Consider the following 18,942-nt stretch of genomic DNA (forward strand, 5'->3'; position numbering starts at 1 on the left):
CAGTGAAGCCTGCTCGCTTGGAAACCCAGCCGAGGCTGCTGCAGCTGCAGCTTCCCTCGACTCTCTGAGAGCCGTTGGTTCAGGGTACAGGGGTCTCTGGTGCCAGCTGCCTCAGGCTCAGGCTGGCAGAGGGAGGGGGTGGGAGGCAGAGGAGGGTCCCCCACACCCTGTGTCACGGACCAAGGCCATGCTGCTCGTGATGGCTCAGCTGGGGTGAGGGAACGTGAGGTGCCGCAGCCTGCTCTTGTGGTTTTAGCGTGAGCATGTCTTTAGGAGTCAGGGTGTGTTACCCCCCAAGTCAGCGTTTCTGTGTTCTTAAAGCACCAGCTCTGCCTGCAGGGCAGGGTCCCGGCAGGGCCCCGGGGCGGCCCTGTGCTGCTGTGACACAGAGGGCCAGGGAGAAGGCGTCTGCTCTCCTGAGGCTCGTCTGCTTCACGGATGTCTCGCTGCAAACAGTTTGCCCGCAGCGCTTACAGGGATAAGACAGAGCAGTGTGCGGGCAAGCCAGCACCTTGTGCCTGCAGCTCCCCTGCCGGATCCACGTGCCTGTTCTGGACGGTTCCAACCAGTGGAGGCGTGGAACCCTTACGTCTCTGTCAGGTGTTTCTTTCGTGACTTGTTTTAAAGAATGTCTGTACCATTTTAATTTCTAGTCTCGTTGCATTGTGATTGGACGGGGAAGAGAACTCTTTAGTTTTTGGAAGTTACAAGTGCTCTCTGACCAGTTAAAAGTCGGTCTTAATGGGCCTCTCAGAGGAACTTGAAGGAGTACTCTCTTGTCTCGAGCTGCCAGGTTCAGTGTGTCCGTCACAGCCACCTCGTTCGTTATATTCTTTATGTAGTTACTTCTGTTTCATCATTTGCGTATTGTTCGCTTGCACATGGAGAGACACGTATAGAGATTTGCTTTAGTTTCTTTCTGTCGCCCTCTGAGTGTCTTCAGTAGTTTCTGCTTTATAAATGCTTCTGCTGCGTCTGGGGCCTGAGCGTCCACAGACGCCACCACGGCGACCGTGCCCTCACACGCTGCAGGGCCGCTCCGCGTCCGCTTGAGTGCGCTGGGCTTGGCCTGCCTTCTGCCTGTTGTTGGGTCCTGAGGCCTGATTCTGGCTGCCTGCCTTGGCCCCACCTTCAGATGCCTTTCCAAATTACTTCAGCTGCATCTCTTGTGTACTTCAGGCATTGGGGGTCTCGCTCTGAGGTTCCGTCTGCACAGTGTTTCTTCTGACAGTGGCCCCAGGCTTGTGGCGTCAACTCTGTCTCCCCATCTCGTGGCGCACCTGCTCCCCTGCGTGATCTGCTCCCGGTCAGGCAGCCTGGAGGCCATGGCCTGCTTGGGACCGGCGGGCCCGCCCTGCTTCCTGGCAGACGCTCCTCCCACACGTGCCGAGCCCGGTGCCCACACCCGTCTCCTGGGACATGCGCGGGGCTTCCTGCAGCTGCTCTGCCAGCACCTCACGTCTTCCAGTGAAGACTTGTGGTGACCTCTCGGCAGAATTCCCGGGACAGCGTCCCCTGAGTGTTGAACGCTCCTTTCCAGTGCTATCAATGGGAACATGGTGTGAGTTCTCACCTAATTTAAATTTTCTAAATGTGTCAAAAAGGTAAAGGGAAACTAGTGAAGTTAGCTTTGATAAACTGTTTAACTCAATATTGTATGAAACATTGTTTGAACGTGTAGCCACCAGCACATCAAGATTGCTGGGGTGGATGAATTTCTGTATTTTAGAGTGAGGTTTTGAAATCCCACGGGGGGGTCTTGCTCTGGGAATGTGTCTCGGGAGCAGCTGTGTTTCAGGAGCTCGGTGTTGGGTGTCGGGGGAGGAAGGCTGTGGGGACCTGCGTGCCCTGCCCGCCTCCGGGGAGCTGCCCCATGCGGCCCGCCGGTCTGCCTTCTCCGCGCTGGCTGTCTGGCCTGCCTGCTCCGCGCTGGCTGTCAGGCATGCCTTGCAGCTGGGCCATGCTGGCCCCGCCCAGGCCGTCCTCGTGGAGCTTCTTGCCAGCACTTCCCTTCTCTCTGAGGCCGAGTCATGCCGTGTCTGCGTGTTCTGTTGGCCTCCCGACACGGGAGGGCATTCGGGGTATTCCAGGTAAGAGGTGTGTTCAGGCCTTGGGGGGCCGCGTTTCCATCTCTCTGGGGTGGGTTCCAGGGCAGGAGGGCTGCCGGCCTTGGTTTCCTGCCTTTTATACTGTTTCTGTCGCTGCTGCGAGGCCGCGTCCTCCTTCAGCTGCTTCCTGCAGCTGGGGGCCTCAGGGCTGTGCTCAGATGGGAGGCCAGGGCCCTTCCGGGGGCTTGGACGGCTCTCCTGGCCAGCCTTTCCCAGCCACGCCGGCTGCCTGTCCCCGCCAGCCTGCCGGCCAGTGGCTCATGTTGCACCTCTGTCCCTGAGCCACCAGCCCGTGTGCCCACTCCTGCGTGTGCTCCTGGCATGCATCTCCCGTCAGCTTGCTTCTGGGCTCCCCTCCGTAGACGAGCGTCAGCCGCGCACCCAGAGGAGCGAACAGAGCCACATGTTGCCAGGAATCAGAGCAGCAGGGTCTGCTGGCCCCGAGACCACCGAGTCCGAAGCTCCTGGTCTTTACTTCCACCAGAGGTTGTGACTGAAGTCCTGATTTTGGTTTTTCTTGCTGTCTAAATGTGAGAGCATTGTCAGTCAGCACCAGGGTCACCATCCTCAGTTCTTACTTTCCATGGGCGATTTGGAAAGGAGTCCTGGGAGAGATGGCCAGGCCGGAGGAGGAAGGAATGTGCGCCCTCCACCGCTCAGGCCACCTGTCGCTGCCTTGGGGATATCAAGTCGGAGGGGCACACCCCGTCATCCACCTCGAGCCCAGCCTCCCTGCGCTCCGTCCCCAGCGTTCTCAGTTGAGGGAGTCGCTTCTCTACCGCCAGAGCCCGTTGAGCTTCCCCCGGTCATTCTCCCATTCCGCGTTCCTGCAGCAGTCACAGGCCTGTGATCTTAGGAGCTGAGGTGCTTCCGGAAGCATACGCATCCTCGTGGAAGCATACTCAGCCCTCATGAGAGGCAGGTTCCTTTGTGCTGGCGTCTGGGGCTTGTCAACAGAAGCGGCCATTCAGCAGCATAGCCTGGGGACTCCCTGGGGTCCAGTGGCTAGGCCTCCATGCTCCCACTGCTGGGGCCCAGGTTCGACCCCTGATGGGGGGCTAAGATCCCACAGGCGATGTGCTGCAGTAGAAAAGTGTGGCTCCTGAACAGGCTCGGTGAGGCCCGCCTCCCCTCCCTACTCCTCCCCTCCCCAGGGTGGGTGCGCTGTCTGCCTGAGCGTGACCGGGTGTGGGAAGCTGGTGTACTGGGAGTCAGACCTCCTGTCCCCATGCCTGGTGGCCCGTGCGGGCCCTGCCCCACCTTCCTGTGGTCTCAGGGAGTCCCACGGGCCGGAGGACCCCGTGAGTCAGTTTCTGGAAAGCCGCTCAGCAGCACCTTCCTCCTGACTGCGGGGCCGAGTTGGGCGGGGGTGTGGGGCCCGGGCGCCCGGCATAGTGGTCTGTGCACCCACCCTCATCTGCGGTCCCGCTGCCCACCTGCCTCCTGCCTTCGAGGCTGGCTGTCGCCCTCAGCCTCAGTAGCAGGGCATTTTGGTGCCCACCGGTGGCAGTCTCCGCCCGGTGCCACCCCCGTGGGCCCCGCCTGGTGGGCAGGGTGCATCCCAGCCCAGAGACCCCTGTAGCGCTGGCCACGGTCTCCCCCGCCTTCATCCGCAGCGCTGGGCTGCCATGCGGGGGCATATTGACCAGCCCAGGGGCTGGCGATGCTGCATTTCCAGCCTCCTCTGAGGCCCTGGGCCCCTGGCCTCCCCCCGCCACCAGGCCATCCTCTGTGTCCCAGGAGCTGTGGGCTCTGGAGCTGGTCCAACAGGATGGGGTCTGCCGACGGCACAGCCTTGTTCTCCCCACCGAGAGAGGAGGTTGAGGCTCATCTTGGCCGCTGGCGAGGTCAGGCCCTGCAGGTCGAGCTGTGATGACTGGGGCCTGCAGGTACACGGTGTGCAATCCACGCCAAGCTGCCCAGGACAGCCGGCAGCAGCTGCTGACACCCCTCTCTGTCTACAGAACCCCCCAGGATGAGCCCCGTGGTAGAGCCGCTGTCCTGGATGCTGGGCACCTGGCTGTCAGAGCCGCCGGGAGCCGGGACCTTCCCGACGCTGCAGCCCTTCCGGTACCTGGAGGAGGCGCACATCTCGCACGTGGGCCAGCCCGTGCTCAACTTCTCGTGAGTGCCCGCCCCGCTCCGCAGGATGAGTGTCCACCCCGGGGACCGGAGACACTGAGCACAGTCTTAGCTTGTTAATGCAGACGGGAAGCACGCACGGTGCCCTGTGGAAATCAGCCACCCCAGGACTAGAGATTGGGCCTGGCTTTCCTGTGGTCCTGCCCTGAGCCAGCTGGGGTCTCAGAGAGGCTGGGGATCACGGTTCTCAGTCTGACCGGGCCTCCTGCCGCTCTCGGGCTGTGGGGGGAGCTCAGAGCAGGGTGCCTGGGTAGGGGGTGCGGGGTGGGGGTAGCTGAGACTGTGCTGTCTCATACCTTTTCATTTTATTCTTGACTGCAAGGGTGAGAAGAAAGAATAGCCAGCATATGAACCAAAGTGTGGACATGCTGGGTCGCGTGAGGCAGAACCATGAGTCACAGCCCTTCAGGGGCTCCTAGGATAGTGTTCGTTAGTTCCCTCTTGATGCTGGTCACTCAGTGACCTCCTTACGGGAGCGTGAAGGGAGTAGAAAACGGGTGTTTTGGCCAGTGTGATCCTGTGCGTGCAGGCAGGAGGTGTATTTCTCATGAGGGTTATGCTCGCAGGAGGGGGTGTGAGCCGGGCCCCGGCCTGCCACACGCTGTTAGCTGTAGGTTCCCACCCGGCGCTGCTGAGCCCGCGGGCTGTGAGTCGTGAGCCAGCGCTCAGGCCGAGGCTCAGCGCTGCGTTCCTGCCGTGGGCCTGCAGCGGCAGCGGGGTGATGAGACGCAGACTGCGCCCCGTTTCTCACTGTGGACCGGTGCGCCCCTGAGCGGGACCCTAGCTCAGAGGCAGGAAGGCGGTGTTGGAGGGATGGACTTGACAGTGTTGGTGCGGCTTAGACTGAGGAGGGTGGGAGGTGCTGACGGGCCTCGGGGAGGCACACCCTGCAGGAGGGCAGGGACCCGGGCAGCCCGCAGCGGGAGAGACCGGGCTGGCGGGGCCGTCCTCGAGCTCCCCCTGTCCTTGACGTGCCTGCTGCGTGCGGCGCTGCACGGTCACTGGCTGGGGAGGCTGGGCCACCACGTCTGTGCGTGCTCTGCTGGCACCGGGCACCTGGGGCTCCACCTGCCGATTCCGGTCCAGGTTCAGCGCCTTCCACCCGGACACGCACAAGCCCATGCACAGGGAGTGCGGCTTCATCCGCCTGGAGCCCGACACCAACAAGGTGGCCTTCGTCAGCGCCCAGAACACAGGTACATTCCTCCCCGGGCTGCCTCCACTCGCGCCCTGCCGGGGGCCCTGTGGACGCCTTCAGGGTGGGGCGGAGGCCGGGGGTGCTGTGGGAGCCCCTCTGCAGGAACAGGCTGGTTCCTGTCTCAGCACTCCCGCTCATGTTGTGCAAGTCCGTTTCCCGTGCAGGCGGGCCTCCGGGGGGACTTGACGGGGAGTGAAAGCCCTGTCTGAAAGTCGGCTTTGCCCCCGGGGGAGCTCACCCTGAAGTCGTTCACCAGGTCCGTGCGCTCAGAACCTGCCTGCGTCACCCTCACCTCACTCGCTGGCTCACATGAGTGCTTGCTTCCTGAAGCTGGTGGACCAGCAGGGCCAGCCACACTGCCCGGGTGTTGGCGGCCCAGAAAGTGTGGGGGGGCAGCCGGGGGGTCCCTCCTCTGGCCGCACGTCCCTCCTGTCAGATCTTCTGGGAGCGGGAAGTCAGGGTCACCCCAGAGGCCACCAGCCGCGGTGGTGAGGGGAGCGGTGTCTTCCCTGTGACGCCTGGGGGTCCTCGCAGGCAAAGGGCCGTGGCTGCCTCAGCGGCTGTGGCGTTCAGATGGGCTGAGCCCTGGGCCGCAGAGGCGGGTGGAGGGTGCGGGCCGCAGGGCTGACGTGTTCCCTTGCAGGCATCGTGGAGGTGGAGGAAGGCGAGGTCAATGGGCAGGAGCTGTGCATCGCGTCCCACTCCATCGCCAGGATCTCCTTTGCCAAGGAGCCCCACGTGGAGCAGGTGAGCCGTTGGGTCCGTGGCTCCAACTGGAACTGGCCTCCCCCATCCCCGGGGCTGGGCCGTCTCCAGGCACCCGTCTCGTGCTCAGCACACTGCGATGTGACCACCCCACCCCTGCTGTGTGCGGTCAGGTGTCTTGAACAGTTCCGTGCCCACCAGCGTTGCTGGGGACCTGGTTTCCTGCTCCTCAGCCGGCGCGACGTGTTGTCAGGGTTTCTGGTCTGTGTCCTGGGATGCATCCTGGGCAGCGGCCCGTCTCTGCTGTGAGCCGTGACTCAGCGGGCGGCCTCCCGCTCGTGCTCATTCTGGTGCTTGGTTGGTGCTCAGTCGTCGCCGCCTCCTCCGCGCGGTCCGTCTCGTGCCGGTTCACGGTGGGCTTTCACGCCCCATGGACGCTGCTCTGTCGTTTATGGTGTGGGTCTCGCGTCAGCCCGACGTTTGCTGTGTCCTGCGCGCGGGCTGCACGCCTGCCTTTCTCTGCAGTGGCCCCTCAGGGTCTTTCCCTAACACTGTCTGAGTTTGGGTTCTTGCTGAGGAAGGTGTTTTCTGCTCCAAAGTGATAAAAATTTCCCTTCTGTTTTCTGGTGCTTTTATCGCTCTTTTTCGCATGTGGACCGCTCGTCTCTCTCAGAGCTGTGGTTACGTGGTGGGCACCAGAGACACCCCCGGGGGCTGAGCACGCCCGCTCGGGGACGCCAAGAGGGGGTTCGGACCTTGTTGCGTATGTTCCGTAGACCCTACATCCGTCACAGAGGCCTCCGCGGTCCCGGGGTGAACCCTGAGTGCCCTGTAGCTCGTCGCCACAGGCGCCCCCGCCGGCTGCGCGCAGAGGCCGCTGCCCCCGCTCGGGCGGGCCGCAAGCGGGGGCTGTGCTGCTGGCTGCCAAGTGGCCTTCCGTCCCCTTGTGGTGGTAATTACACTTCCTGGTGACTGAGTGTGGCTCATTCAGTCCTCAGGCGCATTTGCCACTTGAATTTTTTGTTTCCTGACGTGAGCATTCAGATCCTTTCTCTTTTCTCCAGCGGATTGTTTGCCTTGTCTTTGAGGTGTAAGAGTTGCTGTACGTTCTGGACACAGGTCCTTCATCAGGCAGGTGTGTTAAGACTGTTGCTGACTTAGGCTTGTTGCCCCTTCTCTAAATGTGCCGCTTTCGACGGCGCTTTGTGCCCAGGCATTCCTCTCCCAGGTACTGTTTCCTGTGGCATCTTACCGTTTGTGCCTAGCACGGGCACAGGCCTGCACCAGTGTTTTCTTTAAGAATTTTTACAGTGTTCCCTCCTACCTTAAGGTTTTGATTTGAGAGTTTATGTTTTTGTGTTGTAAGAGGTAGCGGTCAAGATGCTTTCATTTTTTTCCCAGTTGTTCCAGCACCATTTTTTAAGAGATTAGCCTTATCTCGTTAAAGCATGTAGGCCGCTTTACTGAGAACCCTCGCCATGTGTGTGACTCTCTGCCTGGACGCTGCGCTGCTGATGTGCATATCTCCGTGAGGCCCTGCTCACTGGTTCTCTGGGGGGGTGTGCCTGGGAGTGGCATTGTGCAGCCATGTGGCTGTCTGTCTGTCTGTCTGTGATGCTTTGAGGACCCGCTGTGCACTTTCCCACTTTGCCTGCACCATTCTACACTCCACATCAGCACGGCACGGGGTTCCAGTTTCTCTACATCCTCATCAACATTGGCTGTTTTCTAGTTTTTTGGTATTGACCTTCCTGATGGGTGCGAGGGGGCATCTTGTTGGAGTTTTGATTTGCATCTGCCTGATGGACATGAGTTTGAGTGAACTCCAGGAGTTGGTGATGGACAGGGAGGCCTGGCATGCTGTGATTCATGGGGTCGCAGAGAGTCGGACACGACTGAGCGACTGAACTGAACTGATGATACTGATTAATTTTCATGAGTGACAGTTTGTTTTTTCTTCATTGGCTGTAAATTGGTACCCAGGAAATCAGTGCCACATCCAAGGCCATTAAACTGCCCTGTGGTTTCGCCTAAGAGTTTTACAGTTTTAGCTTTTCAAGGCTGTGGTTTATTTTGAGGGTGTTTGTTGTATTACCGTTAGGTAAGGGTATGGTTTCATTCTTTGGCACGGGGACATCCAGTTTTCCAGCACCGTTTGTTGAAAGGACTGTCCTTTCCGCATTGGATGGTCTTGGCAGCCCGATTGAAAATCACTTGACAGTGTATGCGAGGGTTTATCTGGGGGCCGTCGAGACTGTTCCCTTGGTCTGTACGTCTGTCTTTATGCCAGTATGGCACTGTTTTAGGTACTTTCATTCAGTGTTAAGTTCTGAAGCAGAAAGTGTGTGTCCTCCAGCTTTGTTCTTCTTTTTCAGAATCATTTTTGTCTATTGAGAGTCACTTGAATTTACATATGAATTTTAGGAAGATCTTTCTGTTTCTACAAAAGAATCATTTGCATTTTGATTTGAATTTTGTTGACTCTGTAGGTCTCTTTGGGTAGTATTTATTATTAGTGATATTAAGTCTTCCAGTTCCTGAACACAGAATGTGTTTCCAATTATTTGTGTCTGTAATTTCTCTCTGGAATGTTGTGTAGTTTCCTTACACATGTCTCTCACCTCCTTGGTTCATCCCTGAATGTTCTTTTATGCTATTGGAAATAGAATTGTCATCTTAATTTCCTTTTTGGGCTGTTCACTGCTAACCTACAGAAATGCAGCTGAGTTTTGTGTGTTGACTGTGTCCTGCTCTTTGCTGAATTCACTTGCGACCTAATAGCTTTGCATGTGCTAATAGTTTTAGTAGGATGTTGTGTATGGACCATCTGCAGAAACAGTTCTGCTTCTTCCTTTCCCGTTTGGGCCACTTTTGTTTCTTGCTCGTTGCTCTGGCTGGACTCCAGTGCTGTGCAGCAGCGTAGAGCAGGCGGCAGTGGGCGTCCTTGCCATGCTCCTGGTCTCCGGGAAAAGCAGTCAGCCTTTTCAGGGAGCACATTGTTCCCTGTGGACCTTCCGTGTGCAGCCTTTTATCATGAAGGTATTCAGATTTGTCAGATACTTTTTCTGCATCAGTTAAGATGATCATGTGGTTTTTCTCCTTCACTCTATGTGACATATCGTATTGACTGATTTTCACGTTTGGAAGCATCTTTGCTTGCATCCCATGAGCAAACCACCCTTGGTCGTGGTGTGTAACCCTTTTACTACTCGGCTGAATTTGATTTGCTTATTTTGTTGAGGACTTTTGTCTCGGTGTGCATCAGGGGTGTTGGTTTGTAGTTTGCTTGTTGTCTGTGTCTGGCTTTGATATTAGGGCAGCTCTGGCCTCATAGAATGAGTTAGAAAGGAGCCCCTCCCTTTATATTTTGAAGCGTGTGAGAAAGGCGGGTTGTTTTCTGACTGTGCCACGTCTCAGTGGTGGCACGGGGGATCTTGGGTCTCGCTTGGAGCGTGCGGGGTCCACTTCCCTGACCAGGGACTGAGCCCAGGCCCCTGCACCACCAGGGACACCCCGGTGTCAGCCCTCTACAGGTCCAGGTCACTGCCCTTTCACCCTGAGGCCGTCAGACCTGGGGCTCCCCTGTCATCTGATCTTTGCTACTGCTCAGCCTCCGTCCAGTCATAGGTCTGGCGCACCGATCCTCCGTCTTCCTGCTTTGGTCTTGGTGGGTTTGTGTTTGCAGGGATTCATGCATTGCGTTCGGCTTGTCTGGTTCGTTCTGCTGCTCTTTCATAGCCCCAGTTTCCATAAACTCAGCAGCAGTTCCCAGTGTCAGCTTTGAGTTTAGCCATTTGAGTCTTTCGTCTGTTCTTCTTTGTCCATCGAGCTAAAGGTGTCAGCTTTGTTGATCTTCTTGGAGAACCAACTTTTACTCGGTCTTCTGTTCTCTGCTTTCCTCTGCTCTCATCTTTGTGATTTCCTTCCTTCCGTTAGCTGTGGGTGTTAGTGTTTTCTTAGTTTTCTAGTCCCTTATGTTGTAAAGTGAGGTTATTGACTGGAGATCTTTCTTCGTTTTAAACATGTGAGCATTTTCCATATAACTTTCCCGTTTGCCACTGCTTTTGCTGCATCCCTTAAGTGTTGATAGGTTGTGGTTGTGTTTTCAATCATCTCAAGTTTGTTCTGATTTCCCTTCTTTGATCCACTGGTTCTTTTGAGTGTTATTTAATTTCCACAGATTTGTTATTTTTCTAGTTTTCCCTCTTACTGATTTCTAATTTTATTCCATAGTATTGGAGAAGATGCTTTGTATGATGTCTGTCATTTTAAATGTATTGAGGGTTTATTTTTGGCTAAACATGTGGTGTGTCCTGGAGCTTCCCTGGTGGCTCAAATGGTAACGAATCTGACTGCAATGTAGGAGACCCAGGTTCAGTCCCTGGGTCGGGAAGATCCCCTGGAGAAGGGCATGGCTGCCCACTCCGGCTTTCTTGCCTGGAGAATCCCGTGGATGGAGGAGCCTGGCGGGCTGCAGCCCATGGCATCACAAGAGTCGGACACGACTGAGCGGCTGCCTGGCTCCCGCTTCCCGCGGTGTGTCCTGGAGGCACGCCCACGTGCGCGCGGGGGCTGCACGTCCGAGGTGTGTCCTGGGTGCGCGCCCTCGTGGGTGGGGGCTGCACGTCCGCGGTGTGTCCTGGGTGCGCGCCCTCGTGGGTGGGGGCTGCACGTCCGCGGTGTGTCCTGGGTTCGCGCCCTCGTGGGCGGGGGGGCTGCACGTCCGCGGTGTGTCCTGGGTGCGCGCCCTCGTGGGTGGGGGCTGCACGTCCGCGGTGTGTCCTGGGTGCGCGCCCTCGTGGGCGGGGGCTGCACGTCCGAGGTGTGTCCTGGGTGCGCGCCCTCGTGGGCGGGGGGGCTGCACGTCCGCGGTGTGTCCTGGGTTCGCGCCCTCGTGGGCGGGGGGGCTGCACGTCCGCGGTGTGTCCTGGGTGCGCGCCCTCGTGGGCGGGGGCTGCACGTCCGCGGTGTGTCCTGGGTGCGCGCCCTCGTGGGCGGGGGCTGCACGTCCGCGGTGTGTCCTGGGTGCGCGCCCTCGTGGGCGGGGGCTGCACGTCCGCGGTGTGTCCTGGGTGCGCGCCCTCGTGGGCGGGGGCTGCTGTCGGCCCGGGGCCCGTGCTCTCCGTGGCTCTGCCCATTCTTATCTGTGGTGCCGCCGCCCGCGTCTGCCCCTCCCTGTGGCTGTCGCTCTGCTCCGTGCGTCTTCCCGCCGTCCGAGCCCTCTCCCTGTGGGCTGTCCGTCTGTCCTGTCTGATGCTGGCATAGCCGCTCTTGCTGCCTCACGTGGCTGTTTGCTGAAATGCTGTTTGCGTCGTTTCACTGTAAGCCCCTTGGTGTCTTTGGATCTAATGCTGGCCTCTTGTAGACAGCATGCTTTTGTCCATTCTTTCACTCTCTGTCTTTTGATTGGAGAGTTTAACCATTTACATTTAAAATGACCACTGACAACGGAGGGAGGTAACCTCTGTCTTTGTGCCACGCTTTTCTAATACGCCTTACGGCCTTTTTGTCCTTCGTTTCCTGCACACTGTCTTCTGTGTCCAGTTGATTTTCTGTGTGGAAATGGTTTGATTCCCTTCTCTCTTCCTTTCGTGTGTATTCTGTGGATGTTTCCTTTGTGGTTACGGTGGGGATCGCATGTGACGTGCTTAACTGACCTGAAGTTGCTGCGGTAACAGCTTTCGTAGCTCGCCACGTGCTCCCCTTACCTGACAGCATTGTCTGGCTCTCCAGGTTGCATCTGCTGTCCTTGCATTTCGCCTGCAGGACCCCGTGCAGCGTTTCTTGCCGGGCCATCTGCTGGGGGAGCAGCCCCGCAGCTCGTGGTCTGCGGACGTCCTGGTTGCCCCTCCCTTTGCAGGACGGTTGTCTTGAACACAGGGTTCTCGGGCGGCAGCGTCCTCTTTCAGGACTTTGCCTGTATCAGTTCGCTGCCTTCTGGCCTCCGTGCTTTCTGACAAGAGCCTGCCGACAGTGTGAGTGAGGATGTCCTGTCTCTGGCAAGTCGTTCTTCTCATGCTTCTTTCAAGATTCTCTGGTTTGGGCTTTAAATTTGACTATAATGTCCATGTGTGTCAGTCAGAGTTCATCCTGGTGGGGTTCCCTGAGCTCTCTGCAAGTTTCTGTTTATAGGCCCAGCTTGGAGAGGTTGCAGTTCAGCCCCGACCGCCTCAGGGAAGTCAATGTCACGGTAAAGCAAGGCACAAGAATTTCTGCTTTCCCAGTGCACACAGTTACTCTATCAAGTGTGCGGCAGTATTATGTCTAAGTGTATACACACACCTTACTGCTAACAACGCCACCATCTGACCCTTCAGCAAGTCACAGCTGTGACATCAGAGCTCACTCGTCACAGATGCCACTGCAAGTAGAATAGTAATGAAACAGTTTGAAATGTGAGAAAGCCAAAAGGGAAAACGTAGACCAAAGTGAGCAAATGTGTTTGGGAAGCCGGCGCGACGCCAGCACAGGCCTTCGCTTGTGAGCCGTGCAGCAGCTCCGAGGCGGGCGGATCGGTCCACCGCATCTCCCTCGGCCTGCTTCTCCCTGCTCCCCTAGAGCTGCTCCCGTCCTGTCTTCCTCGGCCTGCTTGACCGCCTCCAGGCCCCTCGGGTGAACTTTTCATGCTGTCGTGCTCTTCAGCCTCAAAACTTTTTCCTGGTTTAGTTTTCTGTCTCTTTATCAGTATTTTAATTTTGTTCATATGCTACTTTCGTGAGCTTCTCCACGTCTTCCTTCAGTTCTTAGAGCATCTTTGAGATCCTGGCATGTGTTTGTTGAGCAGTTTCTGTGGTCATTTTCCCTTTAAATGGGCCGTACTTCCCTGTTTCTTCATGTGCCCTGCGATTGTGTTGTTTCTGACCACTGGGCGTGTGGGTCTGCTTGTGTGGTGACTGGAGACAAGAGCCCCTCTTCGGGGGCTTGCTGGGCGCATTATTGGTCTTGTTGGCTCTCTGGGCCTCTCATCAGCGTTGGCGTCTCTGTGCTGGTGAGGTGCCCAGCAGGTGAACTTCAGGTCTGCCCGGGTCTCTCCCGAGCCTCCCACCGTGTGCAGGCCTGACTTCCCATTTGTGCCGTTATTTCTGAGCATCCCAGCCTTTGCCGTCTAGCTCCTGAAAGGGGCAGAAGGAAATCCGAAGCAGGCTGAGGGGACGCCAGCCTGTTAACCCCGCAGTCACGTTAGTGGGGCCCTGACGGCGGCCGCCCCGTCGCGAAGCCCAGGGCTGTAATGCCCGTGGCTTTTCTCGCCGGCGGTGGGCGTTTGGAGCTGCTGTTGCTTCGGGTGCCTGGTGCCGCACTGTGACCGCCTTCCCTCCACAGCCCCTGTTAGGCGCGCAGCGGGCTTCGCCGTGTCCTTCCGCTCTTCTCCGGCTGCTTCCTCTGTCACTCGGTTCCCTGGGCTTCTTCCTCTCTCTCCAGCGCGCGGGTTCTCACCTTTCTGGTTCTGGGCCTTTTTTATGTTTGCTTCCCCTGCTTCTCAGCACTCCCCTCCAGGGATCTCCTGTCCTGTTGGCCTTGGGGAGCGGGTGGTTACAATCATGAGCTGTCTCCATGGCTGTAAAACAGATTGTGCTCACGGAACCTGCTGGGGCAAGGGCACACCTTCACCGGGTCAGGAGCCCACATGATGCCAATGAGGAGCTGCCTCTGCATCTGCAGGTAAGTGGATGACGAGGACGGAGTGTCACCCACACACCACAGAGGCGTGTGACGCGGCCGTGGAAAGAGGAGGTTCTGCCATTTGCAGCAAGATGGGTCACCCTTAAGGATACTGTGTTAAGTGAAATGTCAAGACAGGTGCTGCGTGACTTCATTTATATATGAAATTGTAAAAAAGAGACTCACACAGACAGACAAGAAGGTGGGGAAGGGGACAGGCGTTGCCCAGTGAACATGAGCTTTCAGGTGGCAGATGAGTCGGGTCTGGGCGTGCTGCGGACAGCACGGTGCGGCAGGGAACGGTGCTCCACTGCATTTGTGAAGTTTGCTAAGAGAGTGGGCCTCACACGATCTCACCACACTCAGGAAAGATGTGTTCACTAACCGTATTGTGGTAAACATTGGGCCGTATGCACGTGTCAAGTGATCACGTTTGAACTTGAACCTGGACAGTGTTACATATCAGTTTCAGCTCAGTAAAGCAGGGGCAGAGCGGGGGAAGGAGCAGGTGTGGGGTTCACCAGCGACAGAAACGCTGGAGGCTCGCGGGAGTGCCCCAGCAGCTGGTGCCTGTGTGTATCTGCTCCTGTGTCCATGGCTCAGCCCCTCACTTACGCCTCACGCGTCGTGAGCAGTGGCGGCCTGGTTTATTTTAGGACCTCGAATAAAGTCAAATATATCCTGCTCTGTCCCGGCCTGTCCTCCTCCACATTTTTCCCTGCTGGACAAGACACTGGTGTCATTCAGTCACGAAGTCAGAGCCAGCTCTTTGCAACCCCATGCACTGCAGCGGCAACCCTATCCTGCACTGTCTGCACAGCACGCTCAAGCTCATGTCCACTGAGTCAGTGAGGCCATCCCAACATCTCGTCCTCTGTCGTCCCCTTCTCCTCCTGCCTTCAGTCTTTCCCAGCATCAGGGTCTTTTCCAGTGGGTCAGCTCTTCCCATCAGGCGGCCAAAGTATTGGGGCTTCAGCTTCAGCATCAGTCCTTCCAATGAACATTGAGGACTGATCTTTAGGATGGACTGGTTGGATCTCCTTGCAGTCCAAGGGACTCTCAAGAGTCTTCTCCAACACCACAGTTCAAAAGCATCAATTCTTTGCCATTCATCCTTCTTTATGGCCCAACACTCAATTCTATACACGACCACTGGAAAAACTCACCTTGACAAGACGGACCTTTGTTGGCAAAGTGATGTCTCTGCTTTTTAATACGCTGTCTAGGTTTGTCATAGCTTTTCTTCCACAGAGTAAGTGTCTTCTAATTTTGTGGTTGCAGTCACCGTCCGCAGTGATTTTGAAGCCCAGGAGAATGTCACTGTTTCTGCTTTTTCTCCATCTGTTTGCCATGAAGTGATGGGACTGGATGCCATCCATGGTCTTAGTTTTTTGAATGTCAAGTTTAAGCCAGCTTTTTTACTCTCCTCTTTCACCCTCAACAAGAGGTTCTTTAGTTCCTCTTCACCATCTGCAATTAGGGTGGTATTATCTGCCTATCTGAGGTTGTTATTTCTCCTGGAAATCTTGACTCCAGCTTTTGACTCATCCAGCCCAGCATTTTGCATGACATTAAATAAGCAGGATGACTATACAGCCTTGTCATACCCCTTTTTGAACCAGTCCATTGTTTCATGTCTGGTTCTAACTATTCTTCTTGACCTGCCCTACAAATAGCTAAGAAAAGAAGTTAAAGGAAAAGGAGAAAGGGAAAGATACACCCATCTGAATGCAGAGTTTCAAAGGACAGCAAGGAGAGATCAGAAAGCCTTCCTCAGTGATGAGTGCAAAGAAATAGAGGAAAACAGTAGAATGGGAAAGACCAGAGATCTCATCAAGAAAGTTAGAGATACCAAGGGAACATTTCATGCAAAGATGGGGTCGATAAAGGATAGAAATGGTATGGACCTAACAGAAGCAGAAGATATTAAGAAGAGGTGGCAAGAACACACAGAAGAACTGTACAAAAAAGATCTTCACGATCCAGATAATCACGATGGTGGGATCACTCACCTAGAGCCAGACATCTTGGAATGTAAGTCAAGTGGGCCTTAGAAAGCATCACTACGAACAAAGCTAGGGGAGGTGATGGAATTCCAGTTGAGCCATTTCAAATCCTGAAAGATGATGCTATGAACGTGCTGTACTCAATATGCCAGTAAATCTAGAAAATTCAGCAGTGGCCACAGGACTGGAAAAGGTCAATTTTCATTCCAGTCCCAAAGAAAGGCAATGCCAAAGAATGCTCAAACTATCGCACAATTGCACTCATCTCACATGATAGCAAAGTAATGTTCAAAATCCTTGAAGCCAGGCTTCAACAATACATGAACCAAGAACTTCCAGATGCTCAAGCTGGATTTAGAAAAGGCAGAAGAACCAGAGATCAAATTGCCAACATCCTCTGGATCAAAGAGAAAGCAAAGGAATTCCAGAAAAGTATCTACTTCTGCTTCATTGACTGCGCTAAAGCCTTTGACTGTGTGGACACGCCATAACAGGAAGAAGAGAAGCCCACTCTGAGAAAGTGTTAAACGCTGAGGAGTTCTGGTGTCAGACTCACCTTTGCAGTCACGTCTCTGGGTCTGTGCCGTGGAGGCCGTGCTCGCTTGGCTGACGTGGGCATGCGCGTCGGCATCACAGTCTCTTCCTGTGCCTCTGAGGCTCCCGGGCCTGCTGACCCATCGTCTGCCAGCAGAGTTGAGCTCCCAACTGGACAGGCTTCTCTGCAGAAGGAGGCCCCCATGGCTCCGAGCACCCCGGAGCCCGAACAAGCTCCGCTTTGAGGCTGTAGAGGCAGACAGCTGCTTCCAGCCCTGCCTTATTTGAAGGAGATCAGTCTGCAGCCCAGAGGGATCCTCACCCTGAGCGGAGACGTGGGGTGACCGCCCATCGCTGTTGGCGATCCCAGCACTGGCCACGGGGCGTGAGCGATGTGAGGCACAACTTGCCCCAATTGTGGGTTCTTCCGGAGAACTGTGATTCGCAGGGGAAAGAGCGCAAAAAACTGCACCCAAGGGGCCACAGCCCAGCGGAGCCGAGCAGGTGACCCCTGCAGACCTGCTTGGTGGCGGGCCATGTGAGCAGAGCCCCGAGTACGCTTCCGGGTGGGCAGCCGTCCCTCACCCTCCTCGGTGGGGCCTGGGGCTGGGGGCCCCCAGGACTGTCTGCTGCTTCCTGCTGCCCGGCGACGGGCTGCGGGGCGAGGTGGCTGCTACTGGGTGTTCACAGCTTTCAGCTGAAGGCCACGGGAGAGGCCACACTCGGGACACGTGTGGTGCACCTGAAGAGGGGACTGCGGGTTCTGGGCGCCCCGCCCCTGCTGAGAAGCCAGACGCTGCCTCAGCCCGTTGGGCAGGCTCTGTGTGACAGATGAGCAGACATCTCCCCTTTGCCCTGGAAAGGCCTGCAGCACGGGGGCCCAACCTGCAATCCCCGGGGAGGTGTCTCCTGTGTCCCACTGTGCCCTGCCTGCAGTGTGGCAGTGGGTGTCCAGTGGGAGGGCCAGGGGCCAGTGTCCCACGGTGCCCGCGGGTGTCCAGGGCCCTGGGGCTGATGGATCTGGAACAGGGAGCTGCTGTACTGTGGAAACTGGGCACACGGTGCGGGGACCCAGACTGTTCCTGTGCACCTGTCTGCCATGCATTGTGGCTCCAGGGGCGCAGGTCCAGACTTAGCCCTACATGGCCAGAGCCGCGCCCGGGGTGACAGTGCCCACTGCCCCTCCTCCCTCTGACCACCGCCAATCCAGGCCGCCTCTGTCCCACCCTCTGCCACCTCATCACCCTGGCCTCAGAGAGGATGGCGCGCTAGCCGGGACGCTGGCAGGCCGTGGGAGGACCCCAGGATGGGGACGCGCAGACCATGGTGTAGGGGTTGCCCTGGGCACAGGGGAGCGATTCTGAGGCCACAGATGTGGGTCGCGCCTGAGCCCCCACGTCTCCAGCAGCCTGGAGGGGGACGGGCCTGGACCCCTGACCGTGTGGCCTCCGCTGCCACCCCTTCTGCCCTCACGCAAACACGAGACCGCACAGGGGTCTGACTGTGTGTCACAGGGTTCCACACGTCTCTCTTTAAAATCTGAAAAACTTCTTCTAGTATTTTCTGTAAGGAAGATGGGGGTCCTCCTGGTGATGAATTCTCTTAATCTTTGAAAGTGTCTGTTTTGTTGTCATCTTTGAAGGGTGTTTTGCAGCCAGAACACCAGGGGGATGGTCATTTTCATGGCTTTGAGGATGTTCCTCTGTTGTTCTCTGGTTCCATCCCTTCTGTGACGTTCCTGAATTGCAGACTCGTGTATGGGAACAGTGCATGACGTGAGGCTTTGCTTGATGTTACCTCCCGCAGCCGGCAGATCCCTGCTTCTCACGGTTGGGCCAGGAAGTGCAGCTCCTGCTCGCTAGAGACAGAGCTTTTGAAACTGGACCTGCCCGTGTGTTTCTGGGTAACTCTGACTCCGGGGTGCAGTCCTGCAGGGGTCCCGACCCGTGCCGCGCAGCCCCGGGGCTCGGGTGCCCCTGCCTGCTCCCCAGGCTCCAGGTGGCCTCCACGCAGGCCTGGGGGGCAGCTGCTCCAGGCTGTCTCCCCGGCACGCCCTTCTGCCCGAGACTGTGGCCTTGCAGCCCGGCTGGTTCTCTGAGGCCTTTAAACGGATGCTCTGAAATCTGGCTTTGCTTTTTTCTCTGCGGAGGGCTGGTGAGTGAAAAGTGGTTGCCTGGCCTGGCCAGCACGCCTGTTCTGACGCTAGGGGGCCCCCAGCCCCACTCTGGGCACCAGGTGACAGCAGCTGGAGGTGCTCTCCCTCTGTGAATGGTCTTTTCCGCCTCCTGCATCGGCAGGCAGGTTCTTCACCACGAGCGCCGCCTGAGAGGCCCAGTGTTAACAGACCTTGGCGGCAAATGGGTTCCCTTCTGGGGCTTGGTTGCCTCAGGTCTGTGTTCTTATTGGAGATCTGGAGCTGGGGGAGTGGGGTCATATCTCCAGCTTCTGAGCCAGCTGTGGAGAGAAAGCAGGAGGAGTTGAAAAGACACCCTGGGGGTCAGCCTGTGGCCAGACAGCAGGACAGTGTCCGTGCTCGCTTCCAGTCTCCTGGGGCAGCTGGGGGGCGGGAGAGGGCGCAGGCTGGGGGTGA

General features: G+C 57.1%; 1 protein-coding gene across 6 annotated transcripts in view; it reads left to right on the top strand.

Annotated features, from left to right (window-relative positions):
• Positions 1-18,942, top strand: part of THAP4 (THAP domain containing 4) — a 34,827-nt gene that overhangs the window by 15,474 nt on the left and 411 nt on the right. For 4 of the 6 annotated variants that reach the window (XM_055403888.2, XM_055403890.2, XM_055403889.2 and 1 more), the window contains 3 exons: positions 4,073-4,232; positions 5,337-5,446; positions 6,092-6,195. In XM_055403888.2, coding sequence (XP_055259863.1) covers positions 4,073-4,232; positions 5,337-5,446; positions 6,092-6,195 — 374 coding nt within the window. Of the gene's footprint in view, positions 1-1,407; positions 1,562-2,009; positions 2,091-4,072; positions 4,233-5,336; positions 5,447-6,091; positions 6,196-18,942 lie in introns of those variants that run through there. The other 2 variants (XM_088835026.1, XM_088835024.1) reach the window with 2 other exon arrangements.

Source organism: Moschus berezovskii, chromosome 4, assembly GCF_049115385.1.
Source record: "Moschus berezovskii isolate FMDL1 chromosome 4, NW_MosBer_1.0, whole genome shotgun sequence".
In the NCBI taxonomy this organism is placed as follows: domain Eukaryota; kingdom Metazoa; phylum Chordata; class Mammalia; order Artiodactyla; family Moschidae; genus Moschus; species Moschus berezovskii.